Raw genomic sequence first — 24,678 nt, forward strand, 5'->3', positions numbered from 1 at the left:
TGAGGTAACGGAAGCACAGAGAAGTTAAGTGACTTGCCCAGAGTCATACAGCAGACGAGTGGCGGAGCTGGGATTAGAACTCGCTACCTCTGACTTTCAAGCCCATGCTCTTTCCACTAAGCCACGCTGCTTCCCTGCTGCTTAGGTACATATCTATAAATTATCAGATATCTAATCATATCTTTAAATATCACTAATTTGTGTTAATGTGTATCTCCTCTAGACTGTAAGCTTGTGTGGGCAGGGGATGTGTCTCACTCTGTTGTATTCTCCCAAGCGCTTAGTAGAGTGCTCTGCTCCCAGTAAGCAATCAGTAAATACCATTGATTGATTGATTGATTGATGAGTTTGATGGGTGGAGGAGTGTAATGCCTCAACGTTGCATTTGCCACCAATTTCTAACACAAAATTGCATTGGGAAAGAAATATTCCAAAAGATTCCAATTTTGTATCTGGTCAGCGTACCTTAGATTTTTAAAAAGTGTTTTTCGTACATGTTTCTAAGCTTTTTGTGGACGGGGTAGTTTTTTCTAGCTCTTTTGTACTCTGCCACTTGCTTGATACTGTAGGAGATAATGCGTTTTCATAATTACCAGGTTTTAGCACACACTCATTCATTATTGATTGTTCCGTGTCTGATTTGGGGCTATCAAAACTTTCACTAGAAAAATACTATTTTCTATGGTTTTGCTAAGTCTGGTAGATGAATGCTTCCTATCCCAAATCAGATGTTGGGATCCTCCTCCTCCCCATCCCCTCCGCCTTACCTCCTTCCCCTCCCCACAGCACCTGTATATATGTTTGTACAGATTTATTACTCTATTTATTTTACTTGTACATATTTACTGTTCTATTTATTTTGTTAACGATGTGCATCTAGCTTTATTTCTATTTATTCTGATGACTTGACACCTGTCCACGAGTTTTGTTTTGTTGTCTGTCTCCCCCTTCTAGAATGTGACTCCGTTGTTGGGTAGGGACCGTCTCTATATGTTGCCAACTTGTACTTCCCAAGCGCTTAGTCCAGTGCTCTGCACACAGTAAGCGCTCAATTAATACAATTGAATGAGTGAATGAATGTTGTACAAATTATGGTTACGGCAAATCCAGAGTGCCGCTGTTCTTTTTTAACTCGTAAAATTGAGATGGGAAAGAAATATTTCAAAAGATTCCGGTTACTTATCTACTTACCTTAAATTAGACTAAAAGAGTGTTTTTTACATATTTTTATAAGCTCCGTGTGGGCAGGGATAGTGTTATTACTAGAAAAATGATGTTTTAGGGGGGCCATTAATCTGGGACTGAGGTGTTTCTGTAGCAAGAAAGTAGCTTCCCCTAGCCCTTACCTTTCCGAAATGTAAATGCTTCCCACCTCATACCGGTTTTTTCTTTTCTTTTTTCCACCCTCCATGCCTCCTGGTATCTCTTTGGCTGTTCTCAGGCAATGAACATCGTGACGTCTGTGCTGTTGCTGTACTGCAACGAGGAAGAAGCGTTCTGGCTCCTGGTGGCACTTTGTGAGCGGATGCTGCCCGATTATTATAACACCAGGGTGGTAGGTGAGTTGCCCCTAAACTACCCCTTGCAGTCTGGGACCTGGGCTTTCTTGCCCTTGAGTACTAGAAAGGAAAGAACATGGGCAAGAAGAAATCTACTTTGTAAAATCCCCACATGCCTAGTACAGTGGACAGTTACTCATGCTCGCACTCTCCCCCTCTCCATCCCCCCCGTCTTACCTCCTTCCCTTCCCCACAGCACCTGTATATATGTATATATGTTTGTACATATTTATTACTCTATTTATTTTACTTGTACATATCTATTCTATTTATTTTATTTTGTTAATATGTTTGGGTTTGTTCTCTGTCTCCCCCTTCTAGACTGTGAGCCCACTGTTGGGTAGGGACTGTCTCTCTATGGTGCCAGCTTGTACTTCCCAAGCGCTTAGTACAGTGCTCTGCACACAGTAAGCGCTCAATAAATACAATTGATTGATTGATTGGTAAGATACGTGAACCGTAAGCTTGTTGTGGGCAGGGAAGGTGTCTGCCAACTCTGTTGTATTTGTACTCTCCCAAGTGGAATGCATAGAGGAAGCATTCAATAAATACTGTTGATTGATATTGTCGAATTGCAGAGATTTAATAGCCACCTGCCTAAAAACCTGTATGTAGGAAGGAATTTGAGGGTGATTTTAAATCTTTTTTTCTTAAATAAAACCTGCTGTTACATTCCTTGTGGGCAGGGATCACATCTACCACCATTTTTGTACCTTGCTCTGCACACAGTAAGCACTCAGTAAATACCATTGGTCGATAATAAGAATCTCTTCCCATTCCTCTCCACTCCCTTCTTTCTGTACTTTTATTTTGGCTGTTAAGTCATTATTGGCAGGACCCTTCAACAATTCCTGGAGCCAGCCTCGTGTCCTCTTCCTCAAACAGGGAAGAGGGAAATTCCATGCTCAATCAAAAGCTAAGACAAATACGTTTTGTAGCCAGATCAACAGGAAGGTTGCCGAGAAGAAAATAATGTGTTTTCAGAATTACCAGGTTTTAGAGATTGAAGGAAGATACCTTTTTTCTTATCTCTTAATTCTAAAATTGTATTGTCCAGAAATGTGTCGATTTGAGAATATCAGCAATGTGGTCACGAGAGTGTTGTATATCATCGACAGTTGTTGGGATATGACCGACCTCCTTTCTCTCCCTACTAGGAGCATTAGTGGACCAAGGCATCTTTGAAGAGCTCACAAGAGACTACCTCCCGCAACTGTCGGAGAAAATGCAAGACTTAGGCGTGATTTCCACAATATCCCTCTCCTGGTTCCTCACTCTCTTCCTCAGCGTCATGCCTTTTGAAAGTGCCGTGGTCATTGTCGACTGCTTCTTTTACGAAGGCATCAAGCTCATCTTGCAGGTGTCTCTCGCCATCCTGGATGCCAACATGGATCCGCTGTTAAACTGTTGCGATGAAGGCGAGGCCATGACTGTCCTGGGGAGGTAACCTGCGATTCTCTCGTTTTGGGAATGGTTTCAGGCAGCGACGTTTCTTGGGTTCCACACAGGGTGGGAACACAGCGCCGAGTACCCTTCCGGATTTCCAACGCTAATTCTGAAGGCCTTCTGTATTGGAAGTAGTAGCAGTAGTATTGATAGTATTTAAAAGATGCTTAATTGTGTGCAGATGACTACTAAGAATACACCAGTGGGAATTAGACACGGTCCATGTCCTTTGGGGGCTTCCAATCTAAGCGTTTTAAGCGAGGAGAAAGATTGGAGATAGACACGCCGGGAATGACGTAAAGTGGAGAACCCAGTCAACTCTGCACAGAGTAGCGTGGTGGGTATAGAGGGCATCGCTTTCCATGGGCAGGCAACAGCCCCTTTAGACTGTAAGCTCATTGTGGGCAGGGAATGTCTGTTATATTGATATATGGGACTCTCCCAAGCACTCAGTGTAGTTCTCCACACACAGTAAGCACTCAATAAATAAGACTGACTGACAAACAGTTCAGCGCCTCGTAGATAAGACTGTGGGGTAGTAGAGCTGGACATCAGGGAGGCGAATTGCCTATGACATAGGCCAAGGCAGCTGTAAATTATTTGCTATTAATTTATTAAAGCCCCCTCATGTTGCCTCTATGTCCACAGGTACCTGGATAACGTGGTTAACAAGCAGAACGTTTCTCCACCTATTCCACACCTCCACGCCTTGCTCACAAGTGGCAATGACCCTCCCGTGGAAATAGACATCTTTGAATTGCTGAAATCCTCCTACGAGGTTAGGGACGGCATTGGGTTTTACCGGTGATTCATCGAATAAGACGTCACTGGGAAGGTAGTTTTCTCTGATCCCGAATGAATTAACCGAATTTCCTCTTCTCGGTAGAAATTCAGCAGCCTGAGGGCAGATGACATTGAACAGATGCGATTTAAGCAGAGGCTGAAAGTTATCCAGTCCTTGGAGGACACGGCCAAGAGGAGCGTGGTAGGTGAAACACCAGGTGGAGTCAGAAAGTGATCAGCGTGGCTCAGTGGAAAAGAGCCCGGGCTTTGGAGTCAGAGGTCATGGGTTCAAATCCCGGCTCCGCCAATTGTCAGCTGTGTGACTTTGGGCAAGTCACTTCACTTCTCTGTGCCTCAGTTCCCTCATCTGTAAAATGGGGATGAAGACTGGGAGCCCCCCGTGGGACAACCTGATCACCGCTTAGAGCAGTGCTTTGCACGTAGTAAGTGCTTAATAAATGCCATCATCATTATTATTATTATTATTACTCTTCTTCAAGTGCTTAGGGACTCTAGCTAGACTCTCTCCGTCAGTTGCTCAATAGTATTTATTGAGTGCCTAGTGTGTACAGAGCACTGTACTAGGCACCTGGGAAAGTATAGTGCAATACTGTTGGTAGGCACAATCCCTGCCCACAAGGAGCTTACAGTCTAGTCTCCTAGGCAAGTCTTGGTCCAGGTTCAGGGAAACAGAGCAATGGTGAATACTTTGTAAACGGCTCTGCCGAGCATCCGTTTACTCCTCAGCCTGAGAGCGTGAGGGAAGTTGCTCACGATGACATAGGTTCGTTTTGCTCTGCACGATTGTTGGCGGAACCAGATCAGGCCCCAACAAACCAGTTAACGTGGGTTTGGTTTCTCTGCCTCCCCTGGGGGTTGATGCAGAAAGCGACCAGGTCTTCGGGAACTCAGAATGGGGCAGACAATGGGGCTGCCAATCGTCCAAGCCTGAGGGGGCAGGGGAGGAAAAAGATGTATGGAAGAAGAGACAGCAGGAATTCAGAAGCGGGCTGACACCCTTCTCAGATATAGCCGTGAATTCACTGGACCCAGACACACACACATTCAGATTCTCACCCTCATCTACCTACAGCCCCCCAGGCGGTCTTCCTGTACCACTAATGGAGCTGGAGCTGAAAGACTCCCTTATTTCCAAAATGCAAATAAAATGGGAAAGTACAGTAAGTGGTTGTTCATGCTGCCTCCGTAGCTGAAAGAGGGCCTTTCCATGTGGTGACAGGACCAGGGCATAAATTTTAGTGACGGTCTTCTGCGAGACCGGTGAGTAATCATGAAATTCACCAAGGACTCCTGTTTGGGTGTTGGGGTTTTGCTGCGGGTACTCAGCTCTTTGAAGAGTCATTCGATTTTCTTTTCTCGGTAGCATAGTAAAAGTTGATTTTCTCTCTATATACATTAGTTGCGAAATGCTGTCACTCTGTCCCAGTTTTTACTTCCTTTGGTACAGGTGTCATGTGTTAGCTTAGTGATTTGGGGGGACTGTATCATTGCCTTTTCCATTCCTTGAGGGTAGATGTCTGAAATGTGTAGGCAGAGAGCAGGGAATATCTGAAAGTGGTTAGGCTTGCGTAGGTCACAGTTGTCCTTTTGAAAGGCCTTTTTCAGCCCTTACGTTGCCCTCACTGTGTGCCTGCCCAACACATCACCCTTCCCAAAATGAGGGTGTCCAGCTGTTCATCCGTGCTCGACGCCTGATGGTATTTATTGAGTTTGTACTGTGTGCAAAGAGCTGTACTAAGCGCTTGGGAGAGTACAATCCAACAGAATTAGCAGATGCGCCCCTTGTCCATAACGTACTTAAAGTCGACATGGATATCCCAGTGGAGATATCAGTTTGGTTCGCTTCCCATTGAGGGGTCCAATTCAGATATCCCTAAATCTAGGGGTGCCTTTCCAGTCACCCAGACAGGACTGGATGAAACACTGTTGCAGTGAAATAACTAACTACCGTAGGCACCACGACGCAAGTGTACCAGTATCCCTCTCGCTGCACCGTCAGGCCAGATAGCTTCCGGACATGCCCTTTCTTCCTCTCTTCACCCTCATTGTCTCCAAATCATATAGGAGAGCAGCTCTTTGGCTCAGAGCCGATTAGCGTGCTGAGCTGGAAGTTTGAAGAACTCGTGCATCTCAAATCACTCTCCCTCTTCCCATCCTTTCCCCCGCAACTCATATTTAGGGCCCTCAATGCCATAAATCCAGCCTTGAACCTGGGTACTCCGGAGGCCCTCATCCCTTGCCCCTTTTGATGTTCATTTTGGTTGAATCGTATGATTTTCCAGCTGTAGGGTGAATTAATTCACCTCTTCCGTTTCTCACCTCACTCTCCGTATATAGGTCCGTGCTATATCCGGTGACATCGGTTTCTCAATGGAAGAACTCGAAGAGCTTTATATGGTGTTCAAGGTAAGAATTTGGAGAGAAAAAAGACCCTAACCACTTCTCTGCTTGTCGGTCCTGGAAGCAGATCATCCTGTATTTCTCTAAATGGGGTTCCCCCAGGAGCTTGAACCAGAATAGAAGAGTCCTAGTGAAGGATAGATTGGTTTGACATGATTGATTCTGGTAATTTGCAAGTGAAAGGTCAGAATTCTTCCCTCTCCTAGATTGTTCCACTGAGTGACCATTAGCTCCTCCCTTTTGGGTTTTCCACCTAGATTTCTCCTGTCTACCCTAGGGCAGAGATGGAGGAACTTGGGCATCCTTAGAAATCTCTCTCCCTCTCTCCCTCTCTCTCTCCCCCCTCCTCTCCCCTGCCCCCATCAATTTCCCACTTTTTAAAAAATGGTAATTATTAAGCACTTACTGTGTGCCAAGCACTGGGGAGGATCCAAGCTAATTATAATAATAATGGCATTTATTAAGCACTTACTATATGCAAAGCACTGTTTTAAGCACTGGGGAAGTTACAAGATGATCAGGTTGTCCCACGGGGGGCTCACAGTCTTTATCCCCATTTTACAGATGAGGTAACTGAGGCCCGGAGAAGTGAAGTGACTTGCCCAAAGTCACACAGCTGACAAGTGGCGGGGCTGGGATTTGAATCCATGACCTCTGACTCCAAAGCCCATGCCTTTCCACTGAGCCACACACACTGCTTCTAATCAGGTTGGACACAATCTGTGTCCCACATAGGGCTCAATAGTCTTAATTCCCATTTTACAGGTGAGGCTACTGAGGCATAGAGAGTGAATGACTTTCCCAAGGTCATACAGCAGACAAGTGGTTGAGCTGGATTAGAATACAAGTCCTTTGATTCCCAGGCCTGTGCTGTTTCCACTAGGCAACTTCTGCCAGGCCTGATTAAAGTAGCCCTGCTATGACACCCGGGGATAAAGTCAGGTGGAAAAAGGTTCAGAGGCTCAAATGTCATCATCAACGGTATTTATTGAACGCTTACTGTGTGCAGAGCACTGTACTAAAGCACTTGGAAGAGTACAGTACGACAGAGTTGGAAAATGCATTCCGTGCCCATAACGAGCTTCCAGTCTAGAGTCTAAATACAAATAATAACAAGAATAATAATAACGATGATGGTACTTGTGAAGTGCTTACTGTGTATCAAGCACTGTTCTAAGCTCTGGGCAGAAACAAGTTAATCAGGTTGGACACAGTCCCTGTCCCACATGGGGCTCACATTCTTAATCCCCATTTTTCACAGATGAGGCGACTGAGGCCTAGAGAAGTTAAGTGACTTCGCCAAGGTCACACAGCAGACAAGCGATGGAGCCGGGATTAGAACCCACGACCTTCCAACCCCCAGGCCCGTGCTCTATCCGCTACAGCGTCCTGCTTCTGGATTTGGATATGGATTTGCGTGTTTCCTTTCCCAGGCCAAGCACCTAGCCAGCTGTTACTGGGGCAATAACCGCACCTCAGCCGTCCGCCGGGACCAGAACCTCCCGTACCTGGAGCAGTACCGCGTCGATCTGGAGCAGTTCCGGGAACTGTTCGCCAGCCTGACCCCCTGGGCTTGCGGCCTCCACACCCCAGTGCTGGCAGGGCGGATGTTCCGACTTCTGGACGAGAACAAGGACGCGCTCATCAACTTCAAAGAGTTTGTCACCGGCATGAGTGAGTGTGGCCGCCGGGTGTATCGAGAGAGGGGTGTCTGGGGATGGTGGCGGGAGAGTTGAAGAGGGGGTGTTTCCCATACTGTCTTGCATTTTCGGCGCTCCGGGGGGAAGGGGTTGGGAAGTGGTGCGTCCCGAAGGAGCTCCTGTCCAGGCAGAAGTCTCAGCCTTTATAGCCCCAGGCTACATTATAAGCTATAATTTTCAGAGTAGGGAGAAGGAGGGTGCTATTATTATCCCCTGCAGCTGCTTTTCTTCCGCACCTCCACGTGGGGGGAAAATCTGTTGCCCCCGAAGGAAAGAGGGAGAAGCATTCATTCATTCAATCGTATTTATTGAGCGCTTGCTGTGTGCAGAGCACTGTACTAAGCGCTTGGGAAGTACAAGTTGGTAACACATAGAGACGTCTCTACCCAATAGCAGGCTCACAGTCTAGAAGGGGGAGGCAGACAACTAAACAACATACATTAACAAAATAAAATAAATAGAATAGTAAGTATGTACAATAATAATAATAAATGATGGTATTTGTTAAGCGCTTACTATGTGCAGAGCACTGTTCTAAGCACTGGGGGGATACAAAGTGATCAGGTTGTCCCATGTGGGGCTCACAGTCTTAATCCCCATTTTGCAGATGAGGTAACTGAGGCACAGAGAAGTGAAGTGACTTGCCCAAAGTCACATAGCTGACAATTGGCGGAGCCAGGATTTGCACCCATGACCTCTGACTCCAAAGCCTGTGCTCTTTCCACTGAGCCACGCTGCTTCCCAAGTACAATAGAGTAATAAATCTGTACAAACATATGTACAGGTGCTGTGGGGAGGGGAAGGAGGTAGGGCTGGGGAGGATGGGGAATGTGGCCTAGTGGATAGAGCCCAGACCTGGAACTCAGAAGGACCTGGGTCCTAATCCTGGCTCTGCCACTCGTCTACCCCGTGACCTTGATCAAGTCACTTCACTTCTCTGTGCCTCAGTTGCCTCGTCTGTAAAACTGGGATTGTCTGTGAGCCCCATGCGGGACAGGGACTGTGTCCAACCCGATTAGCTTGTATCTATCCCAGCGCTTAGTTTGGTGCCTGGTACACAGTAAGTACTTGATGAATAATAAATACGATTGAATGAATTGAATGAATGAATACCATAAAAAAAAAAAAGGAGAGGTGACTCTGTGTAGAATGCTACATATTGAGGCTGCAGCACTTGGGACCTCCACAAACGCCTTCTCATTCTGCTAATTAATGAATCCCAGGTGGAGAGTTACTGAAGTTAGACCGTGAAAAATCACGTCCCCTTCCTCTCATTTCTCTCCCCCAGGTGGGATGTATCACGGAGACCTGACTGAGAAGCTTAAAATTCTTTACAAACTACACCTGCCTCCAGGTGAGAGAATTCCTCCACTCATTCCAGTCATCCATGAGAAGTTTCACGTGGCCCTCGAAAGGGTTGAAGCTCTTCCTTCTTCCTTGTGGCACACCTTTGGATTAGCCCAAGAGCTATCTGGAATACGTATTTTTTTGATTTCCTGAAGCTTAGTGAGGCCTGCAGTGATGCATGCCGAGAAAACCAGAAAAGCAGAAAAAGAGAAAAGCAACTATGACCCAGAAGACTCCAGAGTTTTAGTTCACTATGCTGCAAAGGCCAGCTAAACCCCCTTCCACTCTCGTATCCGATCAGATCGAATCAGCAAACTCATGTAAGGTGGGAGCAAAGTATTCCAGCAGGTTTTATCTAGATTGGAAGTTTGAAAGAAGCACCGTGAATAGTTTACAAAACACATTTTTCGTGGAAGAAATTGAAAATCCAGGTTTTGGCTAGAGCGACTTTTTTCAGTAATAATTGACTGGGCCAAGTTCTGAGGGATTTTATGCTGGTTTGCAGGTTTCTATAGCCGACTGTCTTAGAGTTAGTGCTAGCTCTTGAAAATTGGTATTCCTTCCAGGAGGAAAGGTGTTTCCCTTCATCTGAACAGCACTTTTACATTCGTACCCTTCAGCCTCTCAGACTTTTTCTGGGAACTTGGGTGTCTCACCAATCTTTTTTCTTCAGCGATAATCACAATGCAAGTACATTTCTCAAAATGCTGAGCTATTTCTGTCATTTAATGGTACCAAGGTTTTGCTGTTTTTTATCAAAATATGTATTTAAGATTCTGGCGTCCTCCTAGATGATTATTCACCCTTGCGTAAAGTATATTTAATGTCCAGTTAGCTTGCATTGCATGCTTCCTATTCTGTGTTGACCATCAGGGTATTTTACATGAGAACTTTAACTGGAAAGTCTTCTGGGAGAGATGGGACTTCAGAAGGGCTTTGAAGACGGGGAGAGCTATGAATAAGGCAAAACTTTTGCAAACTTAATAGTATTAAAGAATTGAAGTCAGAGCTGCAGTTTGGGAACCCTAACAGATTCCTTCATTGGAAAGAGTGATTAGAATGAAAACCTGAACGCATGAAAAAAATTACTGGAAGTGGGTGAACTGGTTTTAATCATAATTAATAATTATGCCATTTATTAAGCATTTACTATGTGTGCTATGGCTGAGGTATTTACAAGTTTAGACGATCAGATCCAATCCCTGGATCTAGACGTGGGAGTTAGAGGATCTGAGTTCTAATCTCGGCTCTGCGATTTGCCTTCCGTGTGACCTTGGTCAAGTCACTTCATTTCTCTGGGCCTCAGTTCCCCTCATTAAATCGTGCGCCCTCTGACTTAGACTGTGAGCCCTGTGTCAAACAGGGACTGTGTCCACCCAGATTATTTTATATATAATCCAGAGTTTAGTACAGTGCTTGGCACATAGTAAGCACTTAACAAGTACCGTTATTATTATATTAAGGGACTCAGAATCTATTTCTTCTCCATTTTACAGATGAAGAGACCGAGGCCCAGAGAGGTAAAGTGACTTACCCATGGTCACCGACCAGACCAGGGCAGAGCTGGCACTAGAACCTCAGTTTCCTAACTCCCATTCTCAGGCTATTTCCCACCAGGTCAGGTTGCCTCAAATCCTCCGGGGATTTGAACAAAACCATTAAAAATTTGTCAGGCAGTGAACATGAATTCATTATGTGTGCAGTTGATGGTAAACATAGGACAGTGACCAGAACTGGAGATAATACCCCATTAAGGGCCTGACCAGTACTTTTCCATGTCATACTCATGGTTGATGCGGTCTAGAACTTGCTTGTTTCTTTTATCAAGCAGGATTACATTACTGCCTTGTATTTAGGTTCTGGTAAACACTGACCACTGCTTCCCCACCCTCAACCCAGGTCTTTTTCTGCCGTATTTGTGCCCAGCTCGTTATTCCACAGCCTGAATTTGTGTTTTGCCCTCTTGCCCGTGCCATGTTGATTTTTACTCTGCTTTGCCGAGCCATATATTCTTATTTTCTAGAGGGAGTCTCTGCTCAGTTTAGAATCATCTGCTGATTTGATGAACGTGTGTTCAACCAATTCATTCATTCAGTCGTATTTATTGAGCGCTCACTGTGTGCAGAGCACTGTACTAAGCGCTTGGGAAGTACATGTTGGCAACATATAGAGACGGTCCCTACCCAACAGTGGGCTCACAGTCTAGAAGGGGGAGACAGAGGACAAAACAAAACATATTAACAAAATAAAATAAAGAGTATAAACATGTACAAATAAAATAAATATCAAACTAATATCATCTAATAATATCTATAATATATATCTAATAATAATATCTAATAACATCTAATAAACTAATATCAATTGGCATGGATTCGAGGATTAATCCCTTGGGACGCTTTTCAATCCGCTACACTATCTGTGCCACCCTTGAGCCAGCCGGGCATCCACCCATCAGGATATGGTCACGACCAACTTTTCCAAGTTTGGACTGTAGAAAAACACCCTTTTTCGGGGAAAAGCAATAAAGAGAATCAGGCCCCCACTGTCCCAGAGCAAGAAGCTTTGGCTCTTGACCTTACAGGTGTAGAAATCAATCAGTCAATCAATCAGTGGTATTTATTGAGTGCCTACTGTGTGCAGAGCACTGTACTAAGGGCTTGGGAGGGTACAACACCAGTGCTTGGGAGGGAGAAAAGCAGCTTGGCTCAGTGGAAAGAGCCCGGGCTTTGGAGTCAGAGATCATGGGTTCAAATCCCGGCTCCGCCAACTGTCGACTGTGTGACTTTGGGCAAGTCACTTAACTTCTCTGGCCCTCAGTTACCTCATCTGTAAAATGGGGATTAAGACTGTGAGCCCCCCCATGGGACAACCTGAACACCTTGTAACCTCCCCAGTGCTTAGAACAGTGCTTTGCACATAGTAAGTGCTTAATAAATGCCGTTATTATTAGTATTATTATTGTTACAACACAACAGAATTAGCAGACATGTTCTCTGCCTATGAACAGTTTACAGTCTCTACAGATGGGGCTTCTAAAAACCCATTTTTGTCTAAATATTACCTGAAACGTTGAGTGTGGCAAGTGGCGAGGCCATTCAACTCCCTGCGTTCCTCAGGACCTGGGATAGTGAGTGGGAGACCGGCCGAGATTGTTATTGTGATTATTTTGATATTTTGGCATTTGTTAAGCCCTTACCGTATGTCAAGCACTGTTGTAAGTGCTGCAGTAGATGGAAGCTAATCAGGTCAGGCGTAGTCTCTGTCCCACATGGGGCGCACAGTCTAAATAGGAGGGAGGACAGGTGTTGAATCCCCATTTTACAGATGAGGAAACTGAGGCATAGTGAAGTGACTTGCCCATGGTCATACAGCAGGCAAGCGGCGGAGGCGGGATTAGAACCCAGGTCCTCAGAGTCCCAGACCCGTGCTCTATCCATTAGGCCACACTGTGCCTCCAAAGACACAACTGATGAGAGTGAACTCCTTGGCAGAACCCCAGACAGATTCATTCAATCATATTTATTGGCACTAACTGTGTGCAGAGCACTGTACTAAGCGCTTGGGAAGTACAAGTTGGCAACATATAGAGACGGTCCCCACCCAACAACGGACAGATCCCCGAACACATCCAAGGAAGTGGGGACAAACTCAACCATTGTGTTCGGCATTTTGGGACACTTCTGTGCCTATCCAGGGAAAGCAAAATGGAGAGTCGAGTGGTTACCCAGTGAATTCAGTCTGTGCTGGGACAGTACGTTATTCCTGTGGAAAGCCCCAGCGGCATACGGGAAATGTTGGAGTAAGCAAGGAGCAGCAGGAAAAACTAACGTTTAAGGCTGCGGATTATCTTAATCTTATGCTTTTCTGTCTTTTTCTTTCTCTCTAAGTACAGCTCTGAGCCCAGAAGAAGCAGAGTCTGCCTTGGAGGCTGCCAGTTATTTCACAGAGGATAACTCCACGGAAGGTAATGCGCTAACCACAAATGCCTCCGCTTTGCTTTTGAGCAGAAGGGATGTAGGGGCTTTAAGTTTTCAAAGTCTTGATGATTTCTGTCGGGACTGGCAAAGGCCAGGCTAACCAGCAGTTCCCTTTTGAGTTCCCCGGGTAGTTTTCTAATGCTGCTACTGCCTGATGTGTTGCATTATAGCTAATCATGGTAGGTAATGTGCTTTATGGGCCAATAGCCTCATTTTTCACATGAGGTGGTACCTCTATCCGCAGGATTCCCTGGGGGGAAGCAAAAGCCTCTGTCTTTTTAGTCCAAACTAGCCTTTTCTGTTTCTTGTTTTGGCGTTTTCACAGGAGTTTCATTGTCATTTCCATTCTTGGTTTCCTTACTTCACTTGTTTTATGTCTCTCTCTCTTCCCTGAACCTGTTCCTCTTCCTTTCCGCTCCCCGGCTCCTTCCTTGCACCTCCAGTATCTCCCTTTGTCTCAGAACTGGATCTCTTCATGCACTGTGAATCTCAAGGTGAGTCTCTGGAGATCTGTGGGTGCCTTTCAAGTTCTGCCCTGAGACGATGAATGCGTAAGATTCTCGAAGTAATAGTCTGTCGTTGCTTTTTCTAACGGTTTCCACTGTGATTCAAGATGTGAGTGATAGAGTGGCCTTGGAAGTCTGGGCGGTAGCCCTTACCACAGGGAGTTCCAAAGTCTAATTCAGGTCATTTCTGTGCCAAATTTATTCCTTTGGTGATAAAGGAATGCAGGTTTGATGCAAGACTAAATAGAAATATGCTCAGTTCTTCTGTAATCCATCTTCTCGCAAAAAATTTTGGCTAGAACGTCATTCGGAAAGATCGGGGACATTTTTCTGACAGAGCAACTGGAGGTGACTTAGTGGATAAGAGCACGGGCCCGGGAGTTAGAAGGACCTGGGTTTGAATTTGGCTGTGCCACTTATCTGCTGTGTGACCTTAGGCAAGTCACTTAACTTCTCTGGGCCTCAGTTGCCTCATCTGTAAAATGGGGAGTGACCGGGAGCCCCATGTGGGACGTGGACTGTGTCCAATCTGATTATCTTGTATCCACCCCAGCGCTTAGTACAGTGCCTGACACATAGTAAGCTTTTAACAAATACCATAAAGAAGTGGAGGGAACACAGTGCATTTCATAAGAAACAGTTGGCGGCCTGCCCAAGGTGGCAGTCACAGCTGCATACTGTAATAAAGTTTTCCTCAACACGGGGCTCCAACCCAACATCACAAGAAAACTGAGGGTAAAGGACATAGCATCAATAATTCTGTCTTGCCCTCCCAAAATGTGCACTCTATGTAGAATCAATTTGCAGAGTAGTTTTTAAACATCTTTTGGTTAATGTTACCAGGGATTTTGTAAAAAAAAAAATTAGTTTTTCCCCAGAAATTCTGCACATGCTGCGTATTTACCTGTCTTCGGTTCATTTTAGTATCGAGTCAGAGAACCCGTTAACTAAAATCTTTCATTTCCAGTTCCCATAGTGAAATTTCAAATCCAGGAATGATGTATTCAGCAGTGAAAAAAGCAAGATAGGAATAGCAAACCAAATTACTGGCTCAGTCTCCTGCAATTCCAACCTCTCCTTGAGAAGGCTGTAGAAGAATTGAACTGGGAGAACTGGCTTTAGTTTATATATTAGAGATATTGAGTGAGAATACTGGTTTTGAGGTTTTCATCTGTAATTTTTTTGTGTGTCTTTCTTACCTCGAAGGTGAGTCCTTCCAATTTTTTTCTTCCGTTTCTGCTTATACAGATCCAACGTCCCTGGAAGAAAGCGAAGGAGCTGGAAATGGAGACTCAAAGGAAAGAAAAGGTAACAGCTCTTCCCTGGCCTGGCCAAGCATCCTTTACTAGAATATGGCATCTCTCCACGCTTGTGAAAGTGCGTCTCAGGCGCATGTCATACATCTGACAGGCCCTTCTGCCCATCACTTGCCTGGGTCAGTCACTCAGTCGTGTTTGTTGAGCGCTTACTGTGTGCAGAGCACTGTATTAAGCGCTTGTATTAAGTACAGTATAACATGCGCATTCCCTGCCCACAACAAACTTACAGTCTAGAGGGTCCTCACCTTATGGCTTGGGGAAGAAGAGCCCAGCCCATGCTGGCCCGATTGAAGGTGGTTTCCCACTTCTAACCCAGAAGGCACTAGCCATCCACTCTCTAATATAGCCTGGCCTTAACCGGGATCATGAAGTTCAAGTGGAAATTATGACTCTTGGGGGAAGCCCTGGCTAATCTCCTCCTTTGTTGTTTTGCAGAGGAGAAGGCCAACAGCCCTCCAGACTACCGGTACTATCTCCGAATGTGGGCCAGCGAGAAAGAGTCCAAGAAGGAGACCATTAAGGATCTCCCCAAAATGAGCCAGGTGGGAGGTTTTCCGAGAAAGCCACAGGCATGGAACGCATGCCTAATAAATGTTTGGTTTTTGATGATGATGATAAGGCTTGTTTCTAATGGAAAAATCCGGAAATATTACAGTCTCCTTCTCACGGTATCCACTAGTTAGCTTGGTGGGTTTTTTTTTTATTAAGCATTTACTCTGTTCCAGGCACTGTACTAAGCACAGGGGTAGATGTAGGCTAATCCGGTTGGCCCCAGTCCATGTCCCACATGGGGCTTGCAGTCTTAATCCCCATTTTACAGATGATGTAACTGAGGCACAGAGACGTGAAGTGACTTGTCCAAGGACCCACAGCAGGCAAGCAGCAGTGCTGGGTTTAGAACCCAGGTCTTTCTGACTCCCGTGCTCTATCCACTAGGCCACGCTGCTTCTCCCGTTGCAGCCAGAGCCGTTTCCCAAGGAATTAGAGGCCTCACTTCCTCCTACTGAAGACAGGATCCCCCTCTTCAGTAGCATCCTCTGCTATAGGGTGGGTGGGCAAGGGGGATAAGAAGAGGCTGTAGAACCAGGAGTCAGTCTGCGTCCGCCGCTGAGTTTTCCCACCTGCCACCCCCCAAGCTGAGGCAGAGCAAACGCCTCAGGTTGCCGGAGCAGCTGGGCGATTTTGTAATACTACAAAATATTTAATTTATTTAATATTAAATATTCTTTAATATTTAAATATTTAATAAAAGGGGAATTTTATTAATAAAATTGGAGCAAGAGCCCATTATTCTTAACCCTGTCTTGCTCGGCACCGGGATTTGGATTTTTGTTCATAGCCCCCGAAGTCACTAATTCCTCAGATGCTGGGTTAAGGAGAGCGGGTTTGGAGCTAAAATGCACTTTGAGGTTGAGGACCGGAGAGGAGGTGTAGTGTTCAAAATAATATTTTGTAATATTTCTTAACCGGCAGACAGCTTCTGCAGGCTTCGGAGTTCTTTCTAGGGACAGATCCAAAGTCCCATGACAAGACTGGAATGAGGCTGAGGGACATTCAGGGCCTGGGGCCCTTGCTGAAGTTTGGGAGAAGTCTGTGGTGATAGAATTGGCTTTTTTTTTTAATTCGTTGGAATTTTTGCTTTTGCTGTTGAGGACGAGGGAGCTGAGGAAATCCAAGAAACTAGAGAAAACTGTTACCCAGACTTCGGAGTTCTTCCTTTTAGTCTTCTGTTGACATCGGTGGAAGATTTTTAGACTGGTTTGAATTACTCTCTGCTAGCAGTGGTTGGCAAAGTATGAGGAAAAAAAAAAGGACAAAAGCTTTGGGAGACTTGCTCATTTTTCTCTTCTACCAAGGCTTTGGCCCTGCAGGAGTGCTTGTGTGTTTTTTGTGCCCTTTTTTTGTGTGTGGGGATCTGTTTTCCTAGAAATGCTTTCTTTGCATATTAAGGCACTTCAGAGAAACCCGCTTCCCAAAGTTGATTGTATTGCTGTTATACATCAGGACAGGCACCGTCCCTTTCTGTCTGTCTCCTCAGTCCTATGGGCCATTTTTTGGCCGAGGGAGGGAGGCAGATGGCTGAGGGAGGCCGAAAAGCGTGAGGTGAGTTTCCTAAAACAGGCACAACTAAACTAGCCCCTCAAGTCTGAAAAGAGTACCTGCCAGTGACAGGAGCTATTCCTCTATTCATTCGTTCAGTTGGATTTATTGAGAGCTTACTGTGTGCACAGCACTGTACTAAGTGCTTGGGAGAGTACAATACAACAACAAACAGACACAGTCCTTGCCCACAGCAAGCTGACGGTCTAGAAAAAAGGTCCCAACCGGTCTTCTCCCTGTAAATCCAGTTTGCCGGCTGAGTGAGAAAACTGGGCCGTGGCTAGCAACTGTTGATCCGTGGCTCCCCGGGGGTAGTTTATTTTACCTTCTTGACGTGTGCTCTCTTCCTGTTCCTCCCTTGCCTCCGCGCCTCCCCACATGGTAAAGGAGCAGTTTATCGAATTGTGCAAAACCCTGTACAATATGTTCAGCGAAGACCCAGTGGAGCAAGAGCTGTATCACGCCATCGCCACCGTCGCCAGCCTCCTCCTCCGAATCGGCGAGGTCGGCAAGAGGTTCTCCAACCGCCCCGTGAAGAGGGCAGAGGATGCCGGAGCCGGTGACGCTCAGGACGGCGCCGGCCGAGACGAGTCTCCCGTGCCCGAGCAGGGCCCGAACTGTGCTGCGGGGCAGCAACCGCCGCCGGCGGAGCCCACAGCTAAAGAGGGTGGAGCCCCGCAGCCCGGGAAGACCCCGCGGGACCCCCAGATCGCGGGGGACGGGGCCGGTGGAGACGGCGGGCAGGGCTCCCCCTCGGACGACGAAACCAAAGACGACACGTCCATGTCTTCCTACTCCGTGGTGAGCACCGGCTCCCTGCAGTGCGAAGACCTCACGGACGACACCGTCCTGGTGGGGTGCGAGGCGGGCGCGGCGGGGGCCCGCTACGGGAGCACCGTCGACAGCGACTGGTCCATTTCGTTTGAGCAGATCTTAGCCTCCGTGCTGACGGAGGCGGCCCTGGTCAACTTCTTCGAGAAGAAGGTGGACGTTGGCCTGAAGATTAAGGAGCAGAAGAAAGTGGAGAGGCAGATCAGTTCGTCCAGTGACTACGAGCTCTCCTCGGTCTCGGGCTGACTCGCCTAGCGAGTAGTGGCTTTAGGAAGCGAAGGGTAGAAACAGGAATCCTTATGGCATAAGATGTGGGGGCTGGGGAGAGGACCTTCATTTTTCCCCCCTCAATCCACCAGTCAGCAACCATAGATTCAGCTGGAAAAGCAAATAAAATAAAGGAGAGGGTTTTTTCAAGCGGCTGCCTAATGTACGCTCCTTCCTGCTTTGGGTAGGATAGCACGAAAGCTATTCGATCTCAGTAGTCCCCAAGGTTCCCACAGTAATTTATGCATGCTTGCCTCTGATTATCCTCTGAAAAAATGAATATTAAGTGAGCTGGTTTTGGTGGGGAACAACTGCCGTCTTCTCTGCCCTGCTTTCATTTTGCCATAGGATTCTGCGGGATCCCATCCAGCGGCGGTGTCCTTAGCAGCCACTCTATAAACTAACGCAAGGTGTCTGAATGTCACAAGGTCCCTGGCCTGGTCGGAAGTGCAGCGTTGTAGGTTTCCAGATCTATTGTGGCGTCAATTGGCAAACTTAGTGCCCTTGCCCTGCGCTTTCTAAAGCAGCTGGTTTCTGTAAGCTACAGTTTCTGCGGGCTGAGATTTCTACCTAAAGAGCGCGGCTTCTCGGCATCTTACAAGGGAGCTTTTGTGCAAAAAAAAAAAAAAATTGGAGCAAGAGCCCATTATCCTTAACCCTGTCTTGCTCGGCACCGGGATTTGGATTTCTGTTCGTAGCCCCCGAAGTCACTAATTCCTCAGATGCCGGGTTAAGGAGAGCGGGTTTGAAGCTAAAATGCACTTTGAGGTTGAGGACCGGAGAGGAGGTGTAGTGTTCAAAATGTCTTTAACAGAGCTAGTGAAGGTAGGACAACAGTGGCCCCTGGCTTCGTATTGTTATTGTGACTTTAAATCCAACTTTTCTGTTGTTTCGATCGCCATAACCGTTAGCATTTTTAAAAGGAAGGGAAAAGAATCGGTTATTTCCTGACCCAGCTCATTCGTTCATTTTTGTTTATTACAAGTGAATCCACGATCAAAGCCTTAATGTACGTGCTCTAGGAAAATTGTGAGAGACGGGCTTCTGAACCTTAAAGAGCAAGTGTTACTCTCTCCGGGAACAAATCCCAGTCAGCGGGGTCGATCTTCTGATCATTTCCATGGCCACCTGTTGATCCCTTTCCTCGTCCAACCTGTAAATATGGTGCTTTTTCGAGAGAGGCTTCGCCCACCCAAATGCCTAGATAGGAATCTCCGGATCACCCGTGGAGTACCCAGGCCCGCCACCCCCACCAGACACAGACACACCCGTTTTTTTTGCGTGAAATAGGAGGGGAAAAGCAGGATACTTTATGAGCTGTCACTCAGAGGCTTGAAAACAATTCGCGTCCTTCACGTCACTGAGCATGGAGCCAGAGAGACCGCTATAGCTTGGGTTGGTCCCGTTCAGGTAAGATGTGGATTTAGGAGCCTTACTGGGCAAGATAAAACTAGACCGCCTTAAGGAGGAATATCCCGATCAGGAAACTTCCCTCTCCCCTTCATTCAGACCCATTCATCCCACTGCACGAGCTTCTGCGTTCCAATAACTCGTGTTCAGCAAGGCGAGTGGGAGGAGAAAGGAGAGAGATTGTAATGCACCAGAGAAATTGGAGAAATTGCATCTGAGCCTTGTCGTATTGCAACGGAAGATCGGAAAGGCCCGAGTTCTTTGCCGTCCCTATGTGGTGGTTCCCCTTTTCTGGGGGTCCCCTCTGTAGAGCATTGGCCAAGCAGTGTTTCCTAACTTTTTGCCGCCTCGGTCTATGGAGAGCAGCCTCCCTGCTTTTACTAAATGTTATGATAACTTATTGTGTTGATTTTTTTTAAGTAAAATTTATCTGTGGTTTTACTTCATGTCTGATCTGTCGTACTCAATAAATAAATCGGAACACCATTGGAGACCTTGAGCCGTTGCCTGATTTTTCATCCTCTCCACACACCCCCCCACAAACTCCCTTTGATTGTACACTCGAAATTCACGCCAGAGAGATGTTTCCTTGGGTTTGGGGGAAGAAATGATGCTTTTTTACCGATGAACCTCCAACCTTAATATGGGTTTCCCGTATTCAGTCACAGTCACAAGGTGAAAATCGGTTGAGTACTACAAAGAAGAGTTACCTTTTAAGATTCTTTTTAAAAGCCGAGATTAAGGCACTAGGTTTCCCTCTTTAAAAAATGCAGTACTGGGAACTGTGCTCTTGAGACTCTTATTGTTCCATTAGGAATCATACAAATGTAGAAGCCAATGAGTTCAAAATTATTGGAGAAGCAGCATGGCCCTAGTGGATAGAGCGCAGGTCTGGAGTCGGAAAGACCTAAGAACTAATCCTGGCTCTGCCACTTATCTGCTGTGTGACCTTTAGCAAGTCACTTAACTTCTCTGGGCCTCAGTTACTTCATCTGTAAAATGGGGATTAAGACTGTGAGCCCCATGTGAGACAGGGACCTTGCCAACCTGATTCCTTGCATCTACCCCAGCGCTTCGAACGGTACTTGACACATAGTAAGTGCTTAACAAATACCATAATTACTACTATTATTATTATTATTGTTCATTCAGTCATATTTCTTGAGTGCTTATGTGTGCAAAGCACTCTATTGAGCACTTGGGAGAGTGTAACAATAAACAGACACTTCCCTGCCCACGACGAGCTTATTTATTGAGCGCATGCTTAGTATTGAGTGCTGTACTGAACCCTGTGTTGGGCACTAAATAAGCAAATTCAAATACAAACATTTAGAAGGGAAATTCTAGGTAGAAAACAGTAGGAGCATATAGAAAACAAGAGTCTAAATCTATAAGAAGAATCCATGGGAGGAGCAAGCAAGGCATAGGGGCAGATAAACAGTTCTTGGAGGCCACAATCTTTCCAATCGCTTTCCTCACTTCAAGCATTCATTCATTCAATCGTATTTATTGAGCGCTTTTACTGTGTGCAGAGCAATGTACTAAGTGCTTGGGAAATATAAGTTGGCAACATATAGAGACGGTCCCTACCCAACAGTGGGCTCACAGTCTAGAAGGGGGAGACGGTCCTTGGATTTGTTTTTGGGTTTTTTTCTCATGGTATTTGTTAAGCACTTACTGTGTGTTTAACATTGTTCTAAGCTCTGGGGTAGACACAAGTTAATCGGGTTGGACACACTCTCTATCCCGCATGGGGCTCACAGTCTTAATCCCCATTTTACAGATGAAGTAACTGAGGCCCAGAGAAGTTAAGTCAGAGGGAGAACAGGAGAACTGAAGCAGGGGGAAGTTAAGTGACTTGCCCAAGGTCATAGAGCAAGCAATTGGCAGAGTCAGGATTAGAACCCAGGACCTCCGACTCCCGGGCCCGTCCTTTCTTCACTAGGCCACACTGCTTCCCTACAATTTAGAGGCCCAGCTTTCATCCAGTGTAGAAGCCCAGGGAAGCCCTGCAAAGAAAGATCCCAGGACAGTACTCCCTTCCCAGAAGGAATTCTGTGCCAGTGGAGTGCTCCCCCAGTGATTAGGAATCAGAGCAAGTCTGGAGTCAGGAGGACTTGGATGCTAATCCCAGGTCCGCCACTTGTCTGCTGTGTGACCTTGGCCGAGTCACTTCACTTAATAATAATAATAATGATGGCATTTATTAAGCGCTTACAATGTGCAAAGCACTGTTCTAAGCACTGGGAAGGTTACAAGGTGATCAGGTTGTCCCACAGGGGGCTCACAGTCTAAATCCCCATTTTACAGATGAGGGAACTGAGGCCCAGAGAAGTTAAGTTATGAGAAGCAGCGTGGCTCAGTGAAAAGAGCACGGGCTTAGGAGTCAGAGGTCATGGGTTCAAATCGTGACTCCTCCACACAACGGCTGTGTGACCTTGGGCAAGTCACTTCTCTGAGCCTCAGTTACCTCATCTGTAAAATGGGGATTGATTGTGAGCCCCACGAGGGGCAACCTGATCACCTTGTATCAACCCCCCAGCGCTTAGAACAGTGCTCTGCACATAGTAAGCACATAACAAATGCCATTATTATTTTATTATTTATTATTATTATTATTATTGTTAAGTGACTTGCCCAAAGTCACACAGCTGACAAGTGGCGGAGGCCGGATTTGAACTCACGACCTCTGACTCCAAAGCCCGGGCTCCTTCCGCTGAGCCACGCTGCTTCCCAAATAGTGAGGGAGACAGATATCAAGATAAATTATGGACAGAAGGAAGCAGTAGAGTGTAAAGTTACGGGCATATATCTTACAGGGATCGTGACCACTTAATAATAATAATAATAATGGCATTTGTGAAGCGCTTACTACGTGCAAAGCACTGTTCTAAGCACTGGGGGGGATACAGTGTGATCAGATTGTCCCACGGGGGGCTCACAGTCAATCCCCATTTTACAGATGAGGTAACTGAGGCTCAGAGAAGTGAAGTGACGTGCCCGAGGTCGCCCAGCAGACGTGACGTAGGCAGGATTTGAACCCATGAGCTCTGACTCCAAAACCCACGCTCTTTCCACTGAGCCACGCTGCTTCTCTACAAGCACTTGGGTTGGATGCTTCTGTGTACCTCAGTTACCTCATCTTTAAAATGGGGATTAGCACCGTGAGCCCCATGTGAGACATAGATTGGGTCCCACCTGATTAGCATGTAACTACCCCAGCGTTTAAGTACAGTGTCTGGCATAGAGTAAGCACTTAACAGATACCAGAAAAAAAAAAGGCTGAAACCCGCACAGGAGGAGCCCAAGGAAATGTTCCCCCCACAGGAGGAGTCCAGTTGGGTGCTCCCTGATGCAAGGAGAAGCCCATTGTAGTAATAATAATAATAATAATGGCATTTATTAAGCACTTACTGTGTGACTTACTGTGTGTAAAGCACTATTTTAAGCGCTGGGGAGGTTGCAAGGTAATCACGTTGTCCCACGGGGGGCCCACAGTCTTCATCCCCATTTTACAGGTGAGGGAACTGAGGCACAGAGAAGTTAAGTGACTTGCCCAAAGTCACACAGCTGACAATTGCCAGAGCTGGGATTTGAACCCATGACCTCTGACTCCAAAGCCCGGGCTCTTTCCACTGAGCCACGCTGCTTCTCTAAGCAGCGTGTAGACCACAGAGAGCTCGTCATGGGCAGGGAATGTGTTTGTTGTTCTATTGTACTGTCCCAAGTGCTTAGCACAATGCTTTGCATACAGTAAGTGCTCAATAAATGTGACTGAATCATCATCAAAAGTACATATTGAGCGCTTACTGTGTGCAGAGCACTGTACTAAGCGCTTGGGAAATATAAGTTGGCAACATGTAGAGACAGTCCCTACCCAACAGTGGGCTCACAGTCTAAAAATGAATGAATGAATGAAAGAATAGAAAGAGTAGTCTTCCCCTCCCCACAGCACCTGTATATATGTATATATGTTTGTACGTATTTATTACTCTATTTTATTTGTACATGTTTGTTCCATTTATTTTATTTTGTTAATATGTTCTGTTCTCCGTCTCCCCCTTCTAGACTGTGAGCCAACTGTTGGGTAGGGACCGTCTCTATATGTTGCCAACTTGAACTTCCCAAGCGCTTAGTACAGTGCTCTGCACACAGTAGGCGCTCAATAAATATGATTGAATGAATGAACGAATGAATAGAAGCCCAGCCCAATGCTCCTCCCAGAGTAGCCAGTGAAATGAGTGCTGTCAATTAATCAATGGTATTTCTTGAGCGCTTACTATGGGCAGTTAAGGAGGGAGGGGAGAGAAAAGAGGAATAATAATAATAATGATGATGGTATTTGTTAAGTGCTTATTACGTGCAAAGAGAAGCAGCGTGGCTCACTAGAAAGAGACCGGGCTTTGGAGTCAGAGTTCATGGGTTCAAATCCCGGCTCCGCCAATTGTCAGCTGTGTGACTTTGGGCAAGTCACTTCACTTCTCTGGGCCTCAGTTCCCTCATCTGTAAAACGAGGATTAAGACTGTGAGCCCCCCATGGGACAACCTCATCACCTTGTAAACTCCCCAGTGCTTAGAACAGTGCTTTGCACATAGTAAGCGCTTAATAAATGCCATCATTATTATTATTATTAAAGCACTGTTCTAAACGCTGGGGAGGTTACAGGGGGATTAGGTTGTCCCGCAGGAGGCTCGCAGTTTTAAATCCCCATTTTACAGATGTAACAGGAACGGAGAAGTGAAGTGACTTTCCCAAAGTCACACGGCTGACGGTGGAGCCGGGATTTGAACCCATGACCTCTGATTCCAAAGCCCGGGCTCTTTCCACTGAGCCATGCTCTCAGCAAAGCCAGCCTGTTGTGCTGCTCTTCCCTCCTCCTCCCTTTCTTTTCCCCTTTCTCTCATCACCTTCCCTCCTTTTCTCCTCCCAAGCGGGCAGCCAAAGCGATTGCTCGGAAGCAGTCATGAGACATAAATGATCTCATTGCACATGAGCAACGTAAGATTGA

General features: G+C 46.2%; 1 protein-coding gene across 2 annotated transcripts in view; it reads left to right on the forward strand.

The window, feature by feature from the left end:
- TBC1D9B (TBC1 domain family member 9B) overlaps nucleotides 1-20,168 on the forward strand; it is a 52,952-nt gene extending 32,784 nt beyond the window's left edge. The window contains exons 11-22 of one of the 2 annotated variants that reach the window (XM_038772011.1): nucleotides 1,442-1,559; nucleotides 2,717-3,002; nucleotides 3,654-3,783; nucleotides 3,892-3,990; nucleotides 6,147-6,215; nucleotides 7,643-7,883; nucleotides 9,198-9,263; nucleotides 13,152-13,223; nucleotides 13,680-13,730; nucleotides 14,991-15,050; nucleotides 15,497-15,603; nucleotides 17,549-20,168. In XM_038772011.1, the coding sequence (XP_038627939.1) occupies nucleotides 1,442-1,559; nucleotides 2,717-3,002; nucleotides 3,654-3,783; nucleotides 3,892-3,990; nucleotides 6,147-6,215; nucleotides 7,643-7,883; nucleotides 9,198-9,263; nucleotides 13,152-13,223; nucleotides 13,680-13,730; nucleotides 14,991-15,050; nucleotides 15,497-15,603; nucleotides 17,549-18,238 (1,989 nt within the window). In that variant the 3' untranslated portion in view covers nucleotides 18,239-20,168. The remainder of the gene's footprint in view (nucleotides 1-1,441; nucleotides 1,560-2,716; nucleotides 3,003-3,653; nucleotides 3,784-3,891; nucleotides 3,991-6,146; nucleotides 6,216-7,642; nucleotides 7,884-9,197; nucleotides 9,264-13,151; nucleotides 13,224-13,679; nucleotides 13,731-14,990; nucleotides 15,051-15,496; nucleotides 15,604-17,548) is intronic. The other variant, XM_038772012.1, reaches the window with a different exon arrangement.
- Nucleotides 20,169-24,678: the final 4,510 nt, after the last annotated feature.

The sequence above is a fragment of the Tachyglossus aculeatus genome, chromosome X1 (assembly GCF_015852505.1).
Source record: "Tachyglossus aculeatus isolate mTacAcu1 chromosome X1, mTacAcu1.pri, whole genome shotgun sequence".
Lineage (NCBI taxonomy): Eukaryota > Metazoa > Chordata > Mammalia > Monotremata > Tachyglossidae > Tachyglossus > Tachyglossus aculeatus.